Raw genomic sequence first — 22,164 nt, 5'->3', positions numbered from 1 at the left:
TGTAGTACTGCCTAGTGGCCGCGCACTCTAGAGTGTATATTTTCATCAAAAACAATTATATTGTGTTAAATAAATAATTAATTATCTTGTTTTATATAGATAAACATACGGAGCGTCCTTTTAATTCCAGTTCTTATTTTCAATTGTTTTATTATTCTTTTTTTGAAATTTAAGTGGCCACATGTTTTTATATGTGACCAGTATTACCGAACGCCCTTTGCTCCAGTAAGCAAACCGGTGATACAACCTGCTTAGACTAAGGAGGTTCGGAATACGGAACAAGCATAGTCAGAAATTTTTTAACTCAAATTTACTAATTATATTGCACACTGCTACTGTTGCTGCGCCGACAATGGATGAATGCCCAAATAATGGAATAAAGGCGAGACAATGATGAGGTAACTAAAAGGTAGAAAGTAGAGTATGTGGAATATATTTGAGGCGGTCAGCACCGTGTGTGCACCAAAGTTTAAAATATCACTATGGAGAGTGTGCAGTAAGGTCCATATTATGATAACATAACGAGGAATCAAACCGCGGCTTTGTTTTATAGCGCGTACGCACGCGGCCCGGGCATGTCTGGTCACACTCGTTACATACGTTTTCCGAATTTGATTACTCATATAAAATACATTCATTATCTTATTGTATTTTATTATTTGCAGTTGTAAACAAGCTGGTAGAAATAGTAGAAAGTTATTTTGGTTCTCTTTTTGAGGTCATCAATATGTTTAAAAGAGTTTTGGTAATTTTTACCCTTTTCCTGCTTTTCCCTTCTGTGACACTCACAGTAAAATAGTTAATATTTCGTTTTTATTACTATATTATTACTAAAGTTGAAATGTGATCACAAATACCCGCTTAAGGGGGAAGGGGATTGTTAGTAATATGGATTGATAACCCCATTGCTAGCAATGTACCATGTCAGGTCGACCTCCACGCGGTTTCCCCTGGAAACCATCGTGTTAAATTCCTGGTGAATTTGTCACGATGGGCTAACTGGGTTAACTGACCTGACCTCATGCTCATCCTGTCATCCTCCACTGGTGCCCCGCCAGCGTAAACCGTTAGCGCAGGGGAGTGCACCATTACATTACCATCCACAAAAAAAAATACTCGCTTATGATGGTTCCTATTCTTCTGTTAGTAAGTAATTTATAGGTTTGTTAAACTAAAAATCCAGAAAAAATTTACGGTAAATACAAATTAGAGCACATAAATTCTTTACAAATATTTACACACATTATTAGGGTTTGCGTAAATGAGATATGTTATATACACATTTGTTATTCGTATAAACGTATTCATGCACGACAAGCACGTATAATATATAATGAACTTTTTAAAATCCAGTCAATATCCAATCAATTAACTTTACGACCTTAAATTGGCTTGTTATTTTCCATATTAAGATGGTTAAAATTTAACCCGTCTACCTTAAGAGAAGACGACCTGCAATTTGTTTTTCTAATTAAATTAGATGCTCAATACTCATACACATCGCAAGTTTGTAGACATTTACATATTTGAAGATTCAAATACATAAGTGCCCTAGCTTCGTCTGGCGCCAGCTTTACGGAAAAATACACGACTGTGATTTTATTTGCTACCTTTCGGCGCCTTGACGGCTTAACCAATCACGAAATTTGGTATACAATATATGTACATATATAGTATATGGGGAAGAGCATAAGCTACGATTTATTCCAGTTTCTAAGTTATACTATTATAGTTATTTTGTATTGTAAGAAGTGTACAAGGTCCGATATATTTTAGTTTCTGGCGTATACTAGTTATTTGTACATGAGCGTGAAGATAATAAATACTGCAGCATTAGATAGCGCCAGTATGGCGAAGTACATTCATCCACAAAGTTCATTGATGGCGCATAGTGAGACGTGTGTCCATGCCTGGACCTACCCCACGAGTGGTGGCCGAATCGATGGACTACATTCACGCAGTACCGCGCATGCGATCTGCGTCCTCTAGTCATTTGGTACAGGCAGGCAGTAAAGCGATATCTGGTTTATTTTTTAAAATATTTGTATAACTGACAATGATATATATTGTATAGTTGATTTTTATACCTCTTTAATGCAATTATTTAATGTGTAATAACTAATACAATTTCACATAGTTCGGAATCATTACAATTTTTATTATATAGCAATGGAGGTATAGTCAAGGTACTTAGAAATAAAATATTCAAGTTTGGTATTTAGTTTTATCAAACTGCTTACCTAATATGGGTTACTTCAAGATTATACATCTTTTCAGTTCTCATTTTTTTTATGTGTAATCTTTTCAGCTGTTTTAGTAAAGTACAAAACTAAAGAAATATTTAACACAGAATTGCATTTAAATTAGCTCAAGCTACATAATGTCTATCTTTTGTCTGTAATATGTATGTTTTAATTTATTCTATTTATCTTCAGAAATAGAATTCTGAAATGTTTTCAACAATTCTTGTTTAAATGTATGGATAACTTTTTTGTTTTATATTTATGAATCATAATAATATTGTAATACTGAGGAGTCTCCAAGGAGCGAATTTGCAGCATTTAACTGTGAAGGTTTTGATGAGGAGCGCTTCAAGATTTCGATCTCATTAAGTACAATGGGGTCAAAAGCACCTATTATCAGTAATAGTGCTTACTTTTTTAATGTAGATTTCATACTAATTATAATAACGCTGCGTTTTTTTATTTACGATCTATCTAGAATAAAAAAGAGGTCGAGTGCAATATTTCAATATTTCAGGCTTAATATTGTAATATTTTTTAAATAAATGAAAGATAAAAAAAGATCAAATACCAATGCTGACAGGGCTCTGTATTCTAATCTATAAAATACAATTTCTGTGAAAAAGTTATGACCTAAATACACTATCATATAGACAATATTACATTATGTGTTGGAACTATGCGTAACCTACTTCGACATTTGCCAAAAGCTTTCATAGCTTTTACGTAACACATTTGTTCCCGACATTACTGCGACCGGTGTCAGTCGAGCTTTGCGGCAGTAGAGCTCACTGAAACATCGGCGAAAGCCTGAAACGCCTTACTCTACAACTTACAGACTTACAAAATTCAAATATATTTTAATTGTAATTTTCTAAATTTGTACGTAAACAAGAAACAGACATGTAAGTTTATTTTTTTTATTTATGTGCGGTAATGGTTTCTAGCCATGTTTTCATATTATAACTTTATATTTCTTTGCTTTGATATCAAACGTGCTTTTTTATTTATCTGATTGTATTAATTATATTAAAAGAAAAATGGTGTCTTAGTTAAAAAAGGTACTTACTTACTACCTTTTTTAATTAGGAAACCGTTTTTCTTGCACACTCAATGACAAAACTAACTTAATTTGTGTGAAAACTATCTTCTATCTAATAATATCTATTTCTGGCAAATTAATGTCTCCAAATAAAAAACATTTTTTAATATATATCATATTAAATAGTCATTATTTAAATACACATACATAGAAATATAAACAAATATACAAAATTAAATGTGTCCGTCTATTTATTATCTGTCGCGACTAAACGGTTACACGGATTTCAATGTATTTAAAGTTATATTCTAAATCTGATGACTGATACATCTCTGATGATAAATCCCTGATGGCGATCTCTTATCTGAAAAAAATACACGAAAAGTAAGTCATATTAAATATTTTATATGGTTTCTTGCATAATTTAATACGTAGAAATTTAATGAGTTTCGTGTAGAATTTATTGTGATGATTTACATGACAGCACAAGATTTGCATGAATGCGATTGATTTGATTATTTAATATATCCCTGTACGATTCACACAGCGTCCTCTAGTCACAAGTTAAGCAGAGCTTGTTACAGGTACTAGACAACTGATATAAATACTTAGTTACTTTTTTTGTAAATACATATATAATGTACATAGAAAACACCCAGATCAATACAATCATACCCATGAATACAAGTGTTTGTATCATGCTAGGAATGGAATCCGTGACCATCGGAAGTAAAGCGGTGTGCTAAACCCCTAGACCACCGAGGCTGTCAATTAATTGCATTGTAATCTCAACGCCTGTCGGTTTTGTATTGTTAGCTTTAGGAATATCGTCACGTCACGTGATGTCCGTGTTACTCAAGATGCCTTTTACCATTCGGAAGTTAAAAAGGCATCTTGACTGCAATGTCTTCGTACTCTGTAAATTCACTATAAGATCCTGCAACCGAAATTGAAACTGTTTTTAAAAACTAACAGTCAGTATATAAGCTAACGGTTTCAGTAGCAGTTTCCCTCGATTACGCCTGTTGTTTTTGAGATTGATTGATATCCTATGACCGTCCTCGTGTTAATTTCATTAAGATCCATTCAGCAAGCCGATTTGCCATAATGAGGTAACAAATAGACAGATAGACCTATATATAGACATAATTACGATTTTTTACTTTGGATTAGCTGTTGCATACGATTTTGTCTGCTTTTCCAGATAAACATGCCTATCTCACGTTATAATTTGTTAAGAAATGTTTCACCGTTTATTTTTTAGAGACAAACACATTTTCGCAATTGTAATATTAGTAAGGATATAAATGCAAGTAATTTACAACTTACGTTTCTGTATTGATCGACGAATATTCGTCTAAATGTAGAGATGCTAGTTTCTATAAATATCTTAGAAGGTGTATAGAAATACAATAAAAAGAGCAATGGCCTATCGAATTTGTTTGGTCGTATTGGATTGCTTGCGAATGTGTTTAATGCCTAGCTTTCATGAAGGGTCGAGTCTATTTCTCCTTCATTGGACATTTACTTGACGCATCGTATATTTTTGTGGATTATCGATATCCCATTTACTATTTCGCGTTTACGCATAAAAAACGGATAAGGAATATTGTAGCGAAGTATTTATTTTTCATTCGTCCATTCTCTATATCATTTCGTCTCTCTGTTTGTCTATTATATTTAATGAAAGGCTTCATGTCTTTCATTAAATTTAATAATTCTATTTGTATTACGAGGAAGGACACAGGCCGTCTTATTTTTTTTACCTTTGTATTTATAAGGAAATTAATAGAGTTATACTATATATTAATAGAGTTATAATATAACAGAGGTAAGTAAATTTTTATATTGTTATTTTTCTATAAATATATATTATTGTTATTATTACTTATTTTGTACTTATTTTTTTAGACCTATATCTCTATAGACCGATTATGTCTACCTAGGTAGACTTTGTACAAAGTCATCAAGTATTTTGCGTGGCCACTTGAAAGATATGTTTTAGTTTTAGAATTATAGTAGTAAAATTACAGGATGTAGGACATGATACCTTAGTCCTTCAGAATGGCAATTCTTGAGGGGAACCACCATCACATAACGATGTGTTATCTATGGTTCAGATTATGTATATAACCGACAGGAGCGCCACGGTAGTCGGAGAATCAGATTGGCATGACATATTTTGTTATGTTAAAAAAAATACTATACATATGTAATTAATATTATATGTACAAAGTCGGCAATGTAAGATAAACTGATTGTACAAGATGTACAATCTATTGATGGCCTTGGTGGTCTAGCGGTTTCGGTCGCGGGTTTGATTCCTCGCATAGTGCAAACATTTGTATTTATGAGTATATACAAACAATTATACTCATAAATACAAATGTTTGCACCGCGAGTCGATAGGCTTTTTTATAAACATATACATAAATATAATATTATGTAGATATATGTTTATAAAAATCTAAGGTTTTATATCAGGTCTCTAGTACGCATAATACAAGATCTACTTACCGTGGAACTAGGACTTCTTGGGCACACAGATATATTCGTTAATAAAAAAAATAGGGACTCTACTTTCCATTACACATAATATTTAATTTACATAAAAGTGTATTTTGTTTTTATAAATACCTCTTATATATAGATATATCTCTTTTTAGTTCGACACTAAATAACGCTATGTCAGTGGCCCAAGGTTATTTATTAATTATTATTGTCAAAACATATATATCAATATACTACTTAATGTACCTTGAACTCTATGGCATACAAATATTGATTTTTCCATGTTTACTGGGCTATCATTTAATTCTAGGTTGGATGACAGTCATACCAATCCATATAATGGTTGGCATGTCGCCAATTGACGTCACTACCCACCAACTATGCCACAGAATATACAGGATCATTATCTGTATACATTTATTAAGTAAATTGATTTTTAATGTTAGACATTAAGTCAGATCGGGCAGACTTGTGTATAAAACACTATTACGCAGAAAAGTAAACTAATTATATTAACAACAACTAGCTGTCATCCGTGACTTGTCCGCTTAGAATTAAAATTAATATAATTACTAAAATGTAACTAAACTAAGAATAAGAATTTTATTTCATTTATTCCTGTCAATCAACATTGCCAATTACATGAAGGAAATACACTTAAAGGATACTTAATTAAAGGCGGCCAAAGAATCCGGCTCAGCGTATGCCGACAGGATGCTCCTGTGCGGCGCTGGTTTTCAACCGGATCTTTTTCTACCAATTTTGAAGATTTTATACAAAATAAAAAAGTTAATAAATGATTAGGGTAGCACAACACAACTAAACTATAGCATAAATAAAAGTATCGTATTATAACTACAGATCAGACAAAACATTGTTCCATGGTAAACTACAGGATGTTTAAATTTACTTCATTGATGTTCTTAATATTCTATACAAAAAAGTTAATAATTAAAAGCACTACCAGTTGTCTAAGATATAAGCATCAAATAATAGCTTCATTCAATTATATAAATAATTTCGAAATGTCTTTCTAAAACTGTATAAAATTTTACTGTATTACATTCTTGGGGATATTTCTTAGCATAACCTTCGTCCGTCTACGAATTTACTTCTTCATGTCCTTTTTCTTCATGATCTTTCACATCACAGGCTATCAAACACTAAAATGAGTTACTCCTTCACATTAAATCCACCGCTCGTACCTTTCCCAGAGATTGGGTAATTCCTGTTACTCCAAATTTAAATAGTACGATTCTTCTACACCACCTCCACTCTACAGCTAACTTTCACTGTTGATTTGTATAAATATATAATATACATATAACTATATAATTTATTTATTTCGTTAATTGTAGTATATACATACAATTAACTAAATAAATAAATACACGTACACACATGTATGTATTTCCTTAGTTATATTTATAAATATTGTGTATATGTGTAATTATTTATTAATAGAATGGACAATATGTATATAAGTGTGGTCGATTATGTGTATGTTTAATTAATCAAAATTATATTTTAATTTACATTTGTAATTTAAGTTTGTTGATGCACCGCCAATATGAGTCTCAGTTTGCCCAATGGTTGACTGGTAGAAAATGTATCGAGGTGTTAAGTCCGCCATTTCTATATTTATGCATTAAAGTATTAATAAATAAATAAATTCGTTTTTACAATTTATATAAAATACCTTTCATATTTAATAATCTTAAATTATTATATTCCAGGGCAGCACCAGAAGGAGGACCACCAGGTTTGGCACCACAGGAACCAGAAATTGGGCCTGATGGGGAAATTATCGGAGGACCCCGCACTCCACAACAAATCGCCGCCCAGAAGCGTTTACAGCAGTCTAGGGCTCAAGTTGACGAGGTATAGTTACGAGAACTTTCATAACATTTTCTGTTTTTCATTGTCAGACTATGTTATATGATATGTATATTGTATATTTGATTTACATTTTATTTCCTATTTATTTATAGATTAATATATATTATATATATTTGAGTATGCATGTGTTTACATACTTTGTAACTTTTAACAAACTTAACTTTTTACTTTTAGTATATATATAATTTTTTTGACCTATTGTTTTTCTTATTGATTATATTATATTTGCATCGCCTACAGTTTTTCACTGCTCAACATGTGGTTAAGTCCGCCATATGTACTTTTACCTTGGTATTTTGTGCATAGAAGTTATATAAATAAATAAAATAAATAAATAAACAGTAAATATTGGCAATTAGAAAACTAAAAAAAGACATTCAAATGGATACAATAATAAATATTATAAAATGTGCAAAGTTCGCAACAATTAATAATATGTAACGCTTCATATTTAATATTTACAGGTGGTCGATATTATGAAGACAAATGTAGAAAAGGTGCTTGACAGGGATGCTAAGTTATCAGAACTTGACGATAGAGCAGGTAATCTTTTTCACTGCATGTCATGTCTCCGCATCCGGTAATTTTACTGCCATAGGCAGCCACATACGTATATATACCCTTGACAGCGAAATACAGTTAGCAAGGCTAGATTAGTTAGGAATAGATGATACCATCTATTCCTGCTGCTAAGAATTTTGCTAACAGTCTTAGCAGAGTTTGCACACAATTGACTCTGCAAAAGTGATAAACCTTTCAAAGGTATAAAATGTAGTCAGCATTTTAAATTTCCTTTACATATCTTATTTGTAATTAAGCGTAATTTCTAAAAAGAATTGTTGTACTTAGATATTGGATTTAGTTAAAAATTCCTTAGTCCCCTTAGTCTAACTCTTTATATAAAAAAAAAACAAATATAATTATGATTTTACTAATCTGTAGTGTTCCGGATTGAGGCGAATATATTTTATATCCCTGTCTATAAATATATACTAATATGTGAATAAAATGACGGCTACCATTTAATTTCGTAATTTTAATCTATAAAACGTATAAAAATTTTTTAATAATAAAATTTTAATAAATACTGTTTTCAGAGGCCTTGCAGCACGGTGCGTCACAATTTGAACAACAAGCAAAGAGTTTGAAGAATAAATTTTGGTTACAAAATCTTAAGGTAGATAAATCTTTGATATAAATTTCGATTTAAAATGATAATTAATCTAATAATTATATAAACAGGCAAGGTAATTATGATGGGCAGTCGTTACATCATTTCAGAATTTCACAAACAAAGAATATATCTTTAACAACGTATATTTAATTTTCAAAGTAGAGTAACGTTTAAAAAAAACAGAGGATACTAAATCACATTTCATATATTGTTTCTTCTAGATGATGATAATTATGGGAGTGATTGGACTCATAATAATAGGACTTCTGTTTGGTGAGTCATGATATTTTATATTCTTTTTGTTATTCACCAATCGATGTTGTTCAAGTGACTGAATCTTAGCTTAAAACGCTAGATTTTGCACACAAGAATGTTGGAACTTAACGCAATTACAGTCCGTCAAGTTCGTGGATTTGTGTCGATAGTTCCTTAGTGCATGGAGGCTATGCGGGTAACAAGGATGTCCACAGGGCTATAGACTATAGGTAGTGTAAAGAGAATGAAGGAGAGGCAATAAGTGCATTTACGTGCTGTCTCCCTAAGCGAAATGGACCTAAAATGACTGTATCCTGCTGGAACGTCATGCGCGAACTTGACTGACTATAAAACGCATTAATGATATATCATCATAGGAATAATTAAACATATTTACACAACAGGATTGTTGTTTGAACAAATAATATAATATGGTAAGTCTGAATTGGGAGCAGTTGATTTTCTAGAATTCTTTTTCTTGGCATTATTTAGCCATTAAAACTGTTACATAATATTGACAGTAACAATGTGATTTAAGCATATTCAAATAAAGTATATTTTAATAATCAGAGTTTTTTTTATACACAATTACTAATTAAATAATATGGTTTTCAAGTAATTCTGAATTTAATTAGATTCATAATATTTTAATGGGTATAATTATTCTAATTTGATTTTCTGTATTAATACCGAAAAAATATTAGAATATAATAACACATAGAAGAATGTGCGTAAAGTTTCATCTATATGTTGCTGTTTGACTATTTTCCGAATACGATCTGATTTTTTATAAAAATTTCATATACACAAAAATATATATACCTGTCATATTATTAAACAAATAGTATAGAATTGCGTTCGGAAAATTGGACAAATAGCTTTACTGAAAACTGAAAAGTTACGTTTTCAGTTTCAACTATTTGGTGTCAATGTATAAAAATTTTCTTCTGTTATAGAGCATCATGCGATTATATGAATCGCTTTATGTTATTGTAAACATATGAGAATCTAAAATAATTACCTATTTCATTTAGCGAATTGGCTGAACAGCCTTTCTTCTAAACACTGATACTGTCTTCTTCGCTTCTAGGTATCTTCTAGAACGACCAGTGTAGCGTGTAATTAGGCTGGTCAATATTTAATGTTGTTGTGACCTGTGGTTTGTTTCAAATTGGGCACGGAAGTACAACAGCACTATATATATCTTATTTAGCTTTATTTTCTTAAAAAGAAATTGAGATTACAGAGAGACTTTTATTTTTTTTTAATTTTCTGACAATAATCAGAGTCATAATCATCATCAAACATACAATAAATTATTCCTTTATTATATGCCTTATTTGGAAGTTTTTTTTGTCATCAAATCAAATTATGTTGTACAACATTCCCTGCTCAATTTGGTGTCTGTTTGATGGAGTCATGTAAGTAGAGTAGCCGCTTGGAGGCATATGTTCTGCTTACGGCTGTTTGCAGGTGATAACATTAAACAAATGTTTGGTTAGTTCGGTACCGCGGCACACCGACTATGGGCAATGGAACACCTCCAGCGCCGACCAATAGCACCCTTCCAGCTATTACTAAACATTGTAAGTTGACCTTCCTTCATGTATCCCTTTTCCTTGTGCATGGTCGCTTTAGTTCTAGTGTAAATTGCTATTGTAGAGTGCATGTATAAGGGTATTGTCAGAGTACTGTGAAAAAATAGTGCGTAAAAATATTGAAAATTTAATGCTCATAATTTGTCTGTCTTTGTATTAGATGCCATTTAGTTTAAGAGGTACTATATTTTTATAATATAACTGTACTGTACTGATACGCATAGGCGACTGACATGTCTGGTGGTAAACGGTGATCTCCCAGTATATACGGTTGGACATCACGCTGTCATGTTATATCTGTGATACCGCGCATGCTTTGCTATTCCGAAGAACTAAGATGTCATGCCTATTTTCATGTAACTTCACTACAACTAAAAACAGCTTACAAAGCAAGCGGCTGAAATACGTGAGACTCAAGTACATACGCAGATGATTTTTTATAGAGCCTACCTTGGTTGTTTGTTTGTAGAATATATGATTGTACGAGGTTTTCACAGTATAATGACGTAAACAAGATACAAGTATCCGTAGTAGCTATTTTTTTATGACATGATCAAAGGTTTAGTTTGAAATGGGATGATGACGTTAGTTATGTTTTATATTCGATAAAATATTATTTAATATTAAATATAATAGAGATGATAATTTCCGAAAAGAACTAATTTACAAAATTAAAGATAATATAATGTTACTCAGTACAATAATAAGGAGGCAAAATAATTATGTAATGGGTGTCTTTCTCTGAAAGGGTATTTATTATCTTTAATCTTAAAAAAACAAAATTTGCCATGAAGTAAACAGAAGAAATAAATTCACTATATATTAAATAGCGTTCTGTGTTTTTAACAGTTCATTAATATAATTTGAACTAAGTGATAGAACTTTATTGATATATCCACATATTTTCCTGGGAATCAGACACTAATCTCACAGTTCCCTACCTATAGACAATACCACATTCAATATTTTAAATCACAATAGGAAATGTTATGCTCAATTTTTTTCTCTGGTATTTGGTCAACTCTTTTCTGTGTCACCCTGCATAGTAATCACATCAAAGCAATAATATATCGAACATACTTCAATACAGTAGAATCAGATTTTATACAATTACTTTACGAATATTACTTTTTCAACCATGTTTTGTTAATTAACAGATAAAATACTCATTCGCATTATAGTCACATTATACATATAAATAAAACACTTATCTGCTCATAAAAAAACTTTGAAGTGTATTGAAGTAATTAAATATATACATATATACTATATAAATGTTTTACTATTTCAATTTACTCCACGTATACATAGTACCCACACAATTTTTATTCAACATTCACATTTTTGACACAATGCATGTAATTGTAAACTTTGATTTAATTTTTCGTTGTAAACAATACAACCTTATAAAACCATATTTTTATTGTGTTAATAAACCAATTTTTAATTACAGGAAAATATATGTAATACATTATCCATCGCATCCGTTGGGTTCCACTTCAAATGAGAAGAAAATATAATAATAGTTAATTAATTGGCATTAATTTTAATGATCTTCAACTTATGTATGTTTAACAATTTTCTGAACTCTATATATGTCGGCCTACTTTCAATAATTGAGGGTAAATAAAATAGCTGTATACTACAGGATTTTTTATACTAAGTTCTACAGAACTTAGTATAAAAAATCTATTAATTAAATCTGAATATAATAATTTCAAGTAATTACTTGTTAACTTATATATATTTAACGAAAATATTGTATAGATATTTTGATTTGATGAGTCTTTCCCTGTGTGAATACAATGTTCTTATAATGGGAGACTACTTAGAAAATAAGATAAAAAATTATTATTTTTTAACTAAACACTCACGACAAGCTCGGCTGTCTAAATTTCTTTGCGTGCCTTGAACTAGATTCTACTATTTAGAATCCAAATTTCTACTATTATAGTACTTTTTTTTAAAGGCAAGTTATTCTATAGGAAATTATACAGGCTTGTCTGAGGTACTAATTTTATTAAATACGTATAGACGCAAATGAAGTATTTTACAATATTGTAACTGAATTGTGTCATTGAGCTCTTCCAAATGTAGTGGAATCTATCTGATAATGTAGGATAGTATTTAAATATTAACACTAATTGTACACTTATACTTTTTGTGACATAAAGTAGGTTTTATTGAGATTTGTTAATGTGAAAAACACCAATGATATATAGCAGCAATATTAGATCCATGGAATTGAGTAATATGTTAATAATTTATACACTACAGTTAGAATTATATGTTAATATAATCAGTGTTGCCATCAATATAAAAAATAGGAAGAAATTGACATGGGCTGATGATATTTATTATAAAATAGGTAGTTTACATTTCTATTCAAACTAACATAATTGTCAAGATCCGGTACTACATACATAATGTACCAAAACTAAGCTTATCTAAATACATATTTGTTAAAGTAAACAACTGTAATTTCATCTACTTTACAATATTAAGATCTTTGACGTTGATAAATAATAACTTGATATATTTATAGTTAAATATTTTGCATCTCTAAAACTTATGTGGTAAAGACTTCACTAAATAAAATATAATAATGATTGTACGTACATTCTTAAATTACGAGTATTAACAATATTTTTTTTTAATCTTGACATTTATGTTGATTTAATAATATGGTTGTAATTGTAATCAAAATTCAAAGTATACTCTTGCTCACAAATTACATAATATACGAATATTTTACATTAGCGTCTTGTAAGTCAATTATTTGCTTTAGATAGATAGATATGTCATTAAGCTCGACCCACTTGATCGAAATTTCATCGATATAACATTTTTTCCGACTTAAGCACTAGTTTTGTTGTAGTGTTGTTCTAAAACTTATGGAACATATTCGATATTTTCGATTATGTGATCGGGTTTTTCGGGTCAATTACGTAGCGACACCGGCAATATACAACCTACATCGCTACTCTAATTCAGCATACGCCACAAGCAGAAGAAATTTTTGATATGTATCTTAGATACCAATAAGGAGGACGAATTATAATAAATAATATTTTTTAATTTTGTTAAAACGTATAGTTCTTAATTAAATTGTATTAATTACTTCATGTTAAATAAAAGAACTAAGTCCTATCGCTATCGATTTATTAAGTTTAATCTTTTAGTACTGATCGTTGCTTTTTTCGAATAATTGTAAAGTTGCTTTTCGACAAACATGAGTTGTATCTTGATTAGGCCATATGCCTTAAACATTGACTTAATTTAAAGAAAGAGCTACTTTTATGAAGAACTGTACGTAAGTAAATTGAATTGTAATAATGGATATAGTATAGCATTTACAGTGTTTGTACAGCCTTTACACAAATTGATATAGAGTACATCTGCTAGTTCCACTGAAAATGAATGATAAGATATTATAGTCCTAATACAAAGCTGGGGTAACTGTTTGGTTACGTTTACCAAATGTAAGTAGTAGTACTTCTGTAAAAAGTAGTTACTATACTTTTGTACATTTCAAGTATTTATTTTGTAAACTATGAGACATACTATAAATATTTGTTTTCTTATCAAATAGGTGTAAATAATCAAAGTTCCTTTTGCTTATGGCTAGTGCTTTAGGATAGTGCTTATTAAAATTATCTTCTTTCTTACAACTTGATAGTTAGTAATGTCAATGTCTACTGGTAAACGCCTAAAAAGAGCATAATTGGTACTGTAAGTACTTACATTTTTTATGCGTTTACATTTCAACATAATAATTTGCAATAGATGCATTAATAATCGATAATTAATTTAGTTTATTCAATACACTGAACACGTTATTTCTAATTTGCTTTCTATCAGTTACGGTAGTGAAATTATATTTGATATTAGATTATAAAAATTGTAAGTGACTACAGGAGGTAAATATATGGTGCCATTGACAATATTAGTTCTTTTATAACTGTGAAGGTATATGATGTGATAAGAGGAATGAAAATTGAATGTGTAATTATAGAACTATTTGATGGTTCGACGTTGTGCTTTCCGCTTTTACCTTTTTAATATTATAAATATACCCCTTTTAATAATTAAAACTATCTATCGGACTTCTATGTAAAATGTAATATAATAATACATATATTTTAAACAATTATGGATAATAACATTGTCGACTGTTGCCCCACGTAAAATCGAATTGTTTTTATTGAAATTATTGTAGTAATTTATAAAAAGATTTACTTTACATTTGAAAGTGATAAAAATTGTGAAGTGGTATTTGAATTCAACGAATATTTATAATTGATAAATTAATACTTCTATAATTATTATTATTCGTAATTAAACGCCGAAAGCTCATAATGGGTAATATTACACTAAACTTATTTTGCTGCATATTAATTTTACTATTGAAGATGTAATGTATTAACATATTATTATTTCACATTGTTATTTGTTTTAAAGAAGACAAAATGTAAATGATATTACTGATTATAAAATCGTGATTACACTTAATATATTTAATTTTATTTAAAATCGACAAGTAATATATATCCATCGTTTTTATATGTATTTATAAATAATCCTAGATAGCTAATAGAGTGCGAGTAAGACTTTGTATAAAGTTGTTTCCATTTTACTTATGACACCTGCCAAGATACTTGCTTTGCAAGCTGTTTTGGTTGTTAGACAAGATATGGCAGTGAAATTACAGCTAAAAGAAGCGTGACACCTTAATCCTTAGAAATGGCAAAGCTTGACATATCTGAGGTGATGTTTTTGCATATATGTTTATGTACATAGGCGACTGTTACTATTTACCAACAGATGATAGACCGCTATCCATTCCAGTTACATAAAACAGTAAAGTTTATATTAATGGGTACTACATAACTGATAGATAACCTTAAAAACTCTTATAGTAAATATATACAAAAAATACCTACCAATTTTAAAATACTAATGGAAATAAATATTTGTATTATAGTGATATTGTACCCACTACTATTGGAAAGAAGGGTAGATACTTAACTGCTGGACTGAGCTCTAGTAGTTTATGATACTGACATAACAATATATGTATTAGAATTTCAGTATATCTTAATCCAATGTAACTGTTGCGTTTACCTCATCGATATAGCTGACAATTTATCTATCTACCCCCACTGGGGTAACAATAGTGATTGTATGTATGTTTCATAATCTAATGGAGATGTATGTACACGAAGACAGGTGAAGTGTATAGTTTAATATTTTACCAATCATCCTTCCTGTAACATCGCAGCCACGAAGTTAACGTGTTAATAGTGAGAGACAACGAACAATCTTCATAAATTGATAAATTTTGTCCTGTCACACTATGAAAGTATCGATACAGTGTTACGCAAACGAATCTACGTTTTACTATTACGATAATAAAGATTACATTTGTAGAAAACTAAGTGTCTATGGTAAGTGCTTCATAGACTAAACCATAGAGAATGATGTGAGAGCTCGCGAGCTTTCTCTTTGATAGTTGGCCGCCATTTTGAGTTACAGTAATGGCTGGTATGACGTGAGTTATGCGTTCGTGTCATTTAAACTTAAGTAATGTTGCTATTATTTGAACCGTTAATGTAGGGTTAAATTAAAAAGTAAATAGTTGAAGAAAAGTTATTATTAAACCATTTTTGTTAAAGTAGGTACATATTTTATATTTTCACACGATAACGGTATTTTTTTAAGTTATTTCCACATTCAAATGGTTTGAAGCCTGAAATCTTCTGTTGCTGCAAAATATAAATAATGACATAAACTTATTATATTAATCTAAATTGAATAGGAATTTTCAGTGACAAAACGGAAAAAAGATCTGCGTCCAATTTTAGCTAAATCCTTCATTCATCTAATTTTAATTAGATATCTGTAAAAACGCCAGTTGCATGAAACTTCATATCTCTTTGAGTGGGTGGGTATACCTATCTGTCTGATTAAGATATACATCATTACAATTATATGTCTTTTTATGGTATCCGAATGCTAAATAAGCTGACAGCTCACTTGATGGTAATAATTTTTTTTTATTATTGAGATTTATATAGAAAAACTTTTATGGTAAATTTTAGCTGCTTATAAAGTAATGCAAAAATGGTACACGATATTTCGTCCATCAGACACACAATTAGTTTCTCTGTGGGAACTGTCTAAGAAAACAAAGCGTGTTTAGTTACAACTGTTCTTGAATTGCGCCGACCATTACTATTAATTCTCATTATATACAAGCCATTGCAGTATTTCATTGCGAAGAGATAATTTGCTGGGAGGTTAATTTAAGTTATTTAAGTATTTAACTTTTAATTTAATTTAGTTACGTTTTAATATTGACGTAAATTATGCTTTATTATTTTTGTTTACTAATAATTAGACTGTCATTTTAGTGTTTTTCATGTTTTATTATTTATTTTAAATGTATTCTTTAATTTGTTACCTAATTTAGAATGGATATTTTTTATTAGCATTTAATAACATAAGCAAAAATTTCATTTTTATTTAGTTCTTATTAAGTAATAAAGAAATAAAATGTTTAATTATAATAATAGGTCAAAATACGTTATTCACAAATCGTGAATTTTATAGCATCTCTATTAAATTACACTATGATTATGAATTAGGTAAGATGTTTAGGATTGCCATTATTTACTAAAAATGAATAAAAAAAATCTTTCTAATGAAATTTAGGTAGGTTATAATATGAATATTATTAAAATTAAAAAAAAAACCGAATAACAAACTAAAATAAAATATAACTAAGGGGCGTTTGCTTGTTAACATTAATTTATCCAATTAATAATCGCGGTAGTTAATGTAGTTTTAAATAGGTTAACTACTTCCGATTAATCTTGATCAGGATGCGAATTAACTCATCTTCTTTCGGATTTTGAAATTAGTAGTAGGGGTCACAGGATCATAAAGCTCATAGATCTAAAAGAGTTCGCTGCAAGATATTGAATTTAGTGTGAACACTTCAAGCATTATTTAATTGCGTGTCAAGCGGTGAGCTGCAGCGCTGTCTGCGGGTGAGAGGTGATACTGCATGCACAGTGGAGTGGTAACGACAAACTGAGGTCAAAGACACAATAGTTTTAATATTGAGTGCTCTATATAAGTAATTTACATAGGATACAATATAAAACTATTATAATTGAAATAAAAATAATTGTGAGGTGTCTTTTTAAATTTTAAAAGATATTTATTAGTTGTTAGTTCATGCACTCTTGTAACATTAAAAAAATAGTATATCATTTAAAACTGTGTTATTTATCAGGCATTATATCAAATTATTTTTATTGCAACGAATCTAGCTATATGGAAGATTTATTTGTATTCTATTTATTTATTATTTTGTCTAACGTCAACTTAGACTTACTTTCTAGACATAATTATAAATAAATAATGAGTCCAAACTATCACTTTTAAGTGTATTGTAAACATACTAAAATTTATAGTATTATTACATTATAAAGACAAAAGATTAGATTTTTTGTAGACATTGAAACTAAAATGAAAATTGCAAAATTCAAAACAATTTTGCCTACGAAGTGAGGTTCACGTGCGCACAGTGCGTTGATAGTTCGCGGTAATGGGACTGTCAGGTGTTTGAAGAGCACATATCGTTGTTTATTTTCACGTTCCTTGAACTCCTCACTATGTAGATGTATTTATTTTTGTCCTAACGACCTCGCAAACTGTCCGCTTACGCATTTCCAGCGAAAACCAATGATTTATTTTTCAGATAATTCTAATTGTATTTTAAAGTACTTCAAAATTTTTCTACAAATACATATATAATAATAGATTTGCTATTTATAAATAATACATAAAAAGACTACCATTTAAGTTTCTTACCAGTTCTTTAATTGGTGTTATCTAGCCGAATTTCATACTGAGTTCTATTCGATTATTCCTGTAAAACTTTTACTGGGTAGACGTATATATAATAAGATAATAGTAATACACGTATCTATATATTATACACAGTATAATAGATAATACCTATAGAAAATAACTTTGAATACTCCAAATACTTTGAAATACTGTGGATAATACATTTTGATGTTTTCGATACTGTGTTCCTAGACACAACGTCAGAAAAAGTCTATTAAGAATGCGACTATTAAGTAGTAACGAGAGATCCAATTAACATGAAAACATCATCATCTATTGATAATCTGTCGAAATATTGTTTAGCTGTAGAAAAGTAAAACATAACGAGACTTTAATCAAATCTAATTATCTTATCTCCCCAGTTTTCAATACTTCACCTCTGAACTAAATTACTGGCTGGACCTACACAACATGTTACTAGACAAAGCGGTGTAGAATTACAGGGAAAGTCTCAAACACCTCGTTATATGTAACATAATAATCGCAATTTGCTATTACTGGCAGGCCACACATAATATGAACGTTTTCCGCCAGTTTTATAGCTGACAGGCACTCGGAAACTCGGGATGAGTAACCGTGAACATAATGACGGTGCGATAGAATGCGTATACTGTAAATGCTTCTTATTTTATAAATAAATAAATAAGCGTAGTGATTTACCACCCCAACTTGTACCCAAAAGGTCGTGAGTTCATATCTAGTTGATACCAAAAACATTTTATGCGTTAATTTATATTACCGTCTAACTCTACAGTGACGGTTACAAAAATTAATCTGAATGAAAGTGCCTACCCCTTCTATCTACGCCCTACCTATTCTATTACCGTGTCATACTGGATTCAATTATACTCACCTAAACCTCAAAATGCTTTTGACCCCATCGGTGTTATCAGTCGTGAGGGAAATGTTTTTTATATATATATATATTTCTGGGTGTTACAATTTCAGAAAAGTTTACCTTTTCTGAAATTGTAGAGGCAGTAGTAAGAGGCATTTATTTAATTTTAAGTTTATAGATTAAACTAGCTGTTACCCGCCATGGTCTATAGGCTATCCGCCCTCCATGACTTTACCAGAATGGCAGTCAGTAGAGAGAAATCGCGAGATGTCGTAAAGCGGATGAAATCTGCCTGTTACTCCACAGACAGAACGGTCGTGGTTATTTATATAATTTCTGTTCGTTCTGTACGTTCTGTCAAGAGTATATGGAATATATAAAGAATTCCGCTATATATATAAAAGATTCCGCTCTCATTAACGTAAAATTCCAAATAACCTCAACATACAAAATTAATTAAATTTAGCCGTTTATTAGATAAACGGTAACAAACAGATAATATTTCGCATTTGTAAAATTAAGTACAGATATGTATAAATTTACCCGAATACGGAAATCGATTAGCGTTGCTACATCGATAAGGGATCCCAACATTCTTGGCAAACTAGAGTTTGCTGCTACATTGTACTCATTCGATATGAGGTAAGCGCACAATCATAATCAAATCACACTGAATCAGGCGCCGACAAGAGAGCGATTGCAGATATTATTGTAATACAACTATTGTAATGAATTTTGTATTGTTTTCCGTGGAAGTAGAAAGATAATAGTTTATGGATATCCCTTTTTATGATTACTAGCTACACGGCTAACATTAATATAGTTTTACTTATATTTAATCGTCTGTTTCTAGATTTTCTGAAGAATTTTTCCTTGAAGCTTTACGTGTGTATGTTGAAAATACACATACAATTTCTATCTATCTATCGTTACGGGACAGTGAGCTTTTATAAATATGTAGAATAAACACTATGTTAATCTGCTCGCTAAAGCTAATGCTTAAAAAATACATTATTCTTTAACTGTGTAACTTTAGGATATTAAATGCTTGAGTTAAGATAAAAGTATTGAAATGAACATTGTACAAATTCCTTTGTGTAAGGACTTCTATGTCATCTATTTCTGTGGCCAAGCAAAGTGCTTAATAATACATAATAAATAACATTATAAATTGTATTTTGTATGAAAACGATGTACGACAGTGAAATTATAGGGTACGGGGAAAGTGAAATTACTTGACAACTACGTATGTCCTTCGGAACGCTGTCCGTCCTGTGTCCCGTGATACGCTAAGCGTTGTTACACTTAGCGTATCACGGGTATCAAATGATGACGTGATGTCCGTGATACTGCTTATATTTATAGGCGACGGTTGCCACATTCAAATAGATAGGCCTCATCATAGATGATATACAAGTTTTATTTCCAAATAGAAAAAAAAATAAAGCAAGCCAATGTTTGACTTTTCTTTATTTTGGAAATTGTTTATGAAAAATATTTTATAACGTTTGTAAAAGTTATTATTAATGTGTGTTATACTGGTTTTTAGGAATTGACAAATTTAGAAACTTTATTTCTCTTCATTTTATACTGTAACTAATCTTTTCTTATCTGTATTGTTATATAACAATGCTATACTGTATACGTTATACTGCTACTGACCGTACTATCCCATGTTGCTTATTGAATAATAATATTATTTTATAGAATTGTAACAATAGTTTTAAGCTAAGCAAAGTTTGTGTTATACTAAACAATAGATACAAATAAATATTTTCATTTTTTTTATGTGGTAAACCGCTAGACCACCGAGGCAATTATATTTGTATGTACATTTTAATTTAATTATAACAAATATAGTATCATATCCAAAGATACGGTGTTTCCGAGATACCGAGCATACTTGCATGTGGTAGAAAGAGGTATGCACCGCGTCGGAGCAGCTACTGACTGCATACGTGTGTACGTGAGATTCAAGATGAGAGCAATCCAATTCTAAATTGGTGTCGTTATTGTTCTGTATTAGGAATTACTATACGTAATCATCCACTCAAGCTCCATCACTCTACGTTTACTCCTATACTTATATCTACCCGTATTTTTGTTCATGTGGAACATGTAAAAATACAGTCAGTCCAAATTCGTACTTACTATTTACTAATAAATATAATAACATGAATGGGCAATTCACACAACGCCAGTTACAAACTAAGAAGAGCTTATGTTACGGGTACTAGATAACTGATAGATATACTTTGACACATTTTTTTTAAAATACGTGTAAAAATACAGGAATAAAACACAGAGATAATTAGAAACAAAAATATGAAATATACAAACATTTGTATTTGTGTTGTTTTTGTTCCTGTGCGAGGAATCAAACCATTGCAAGTAAAGCGCTGTTCTAAACCGCTAGACCACTGTTTTATATATGCAAATATTATAAATAGAAAGTATATCTGTATCTCTGTTTGTTGCATTTTCACAACTAAATGATTTTGAAATTAGAAGTGAAAATATACTGTATAACGAGAAATATATACGTTATCGTTTATATAAGTTTATAAAAAGTAGACGCATTCAGGAGAAACAGCTAGTTATATATATGTATTAGCACTAGAAATGAAACAGACAAACAGATAGACAGATAACACCTTTTTACTATAAGTATTTGTATTACTATT

The 22,164-nt window shown here is 30.3% G+C and overlaps 1 protein-coding gene across 3 annotated transcripts; it reads left to right on the top strand.

Moving 5' to 3' along the window:
* Positions 1-3,020: 3,020 nt before the first annotated feature.
* Positions 3,021-12,360, top strand: LOC131852116 (neuronal synaptobrevin-like). Of its 3 annotated transcripts, XM_059202749.1 has the most exons (7): positions 3,021-3,148; positions 7,533-7,677; positions 8,160-8,238; positions 8,793-8,872; positions 9,091-9,142; positions 10,627-10,710; positions 12,176-12,360. In XM_059202749.1, coding segments are annotated over exons 1-7 (444 nt in total). In that variant the 5' UTR covers positions 3,021-3,146; the 3' UTR covers positions 12,178-12,360. The 3 variants fall into 3 exon arrangements, with proteins under 3 accessions (XP_059058732.1, XP_059058734.1, XP_059058733.1); XM_059202751.1 differs by lacking the exon at positions 10,627-10,710; XM_059202750.1 differs by lacking the exon at positions 12,176-12,360 and having other exon boundaries at positions 10,598-10,702.
* The last annotated feature ends 9,804 nt before the right edge of the window (positions 12,361-22,164 follow it).

This window comes from Achroia grisella, unplaced genomic scaffold, assembly GCF_030625045.1.
Source record: "Achroia grisella isolate CSIRO2021 unplaced genomic scaffold, CSIRO_AGI_Agris_v1 utg840, whole genome shotgun sequence".
NCBI lineage: Eukaryota > Metazoa > Arthropoda > Insecta > Lepidoptera > Pyralidae > Achroia > Achroia grisella.
The sequence above is the reverse complement of the archived record's forward strand: the minus strand, read 5'-3'. Positions and strand labels throughout refer to the sequence as shown.

Excerpts from the sequence above, each read along its gene's own strand:
- LOC131852116 (XM_059202749.1), top strand. Across the intron at positions 7,678-8,159 it reads CTAGGGCTCAAGTTGACGAG|GTGGTCGATATTATGAAGAC; the intron begins GTATAGTTACGA and ends TAATATTTACAG. Across the intron at positions 8,239-8,792 it reads AGAACTTGACGATAGAGCAG|AGGCCTTGCAGCACGGTGCG; the intron begins GTAATCTTTTTC and ends TACTGTTTTCAG.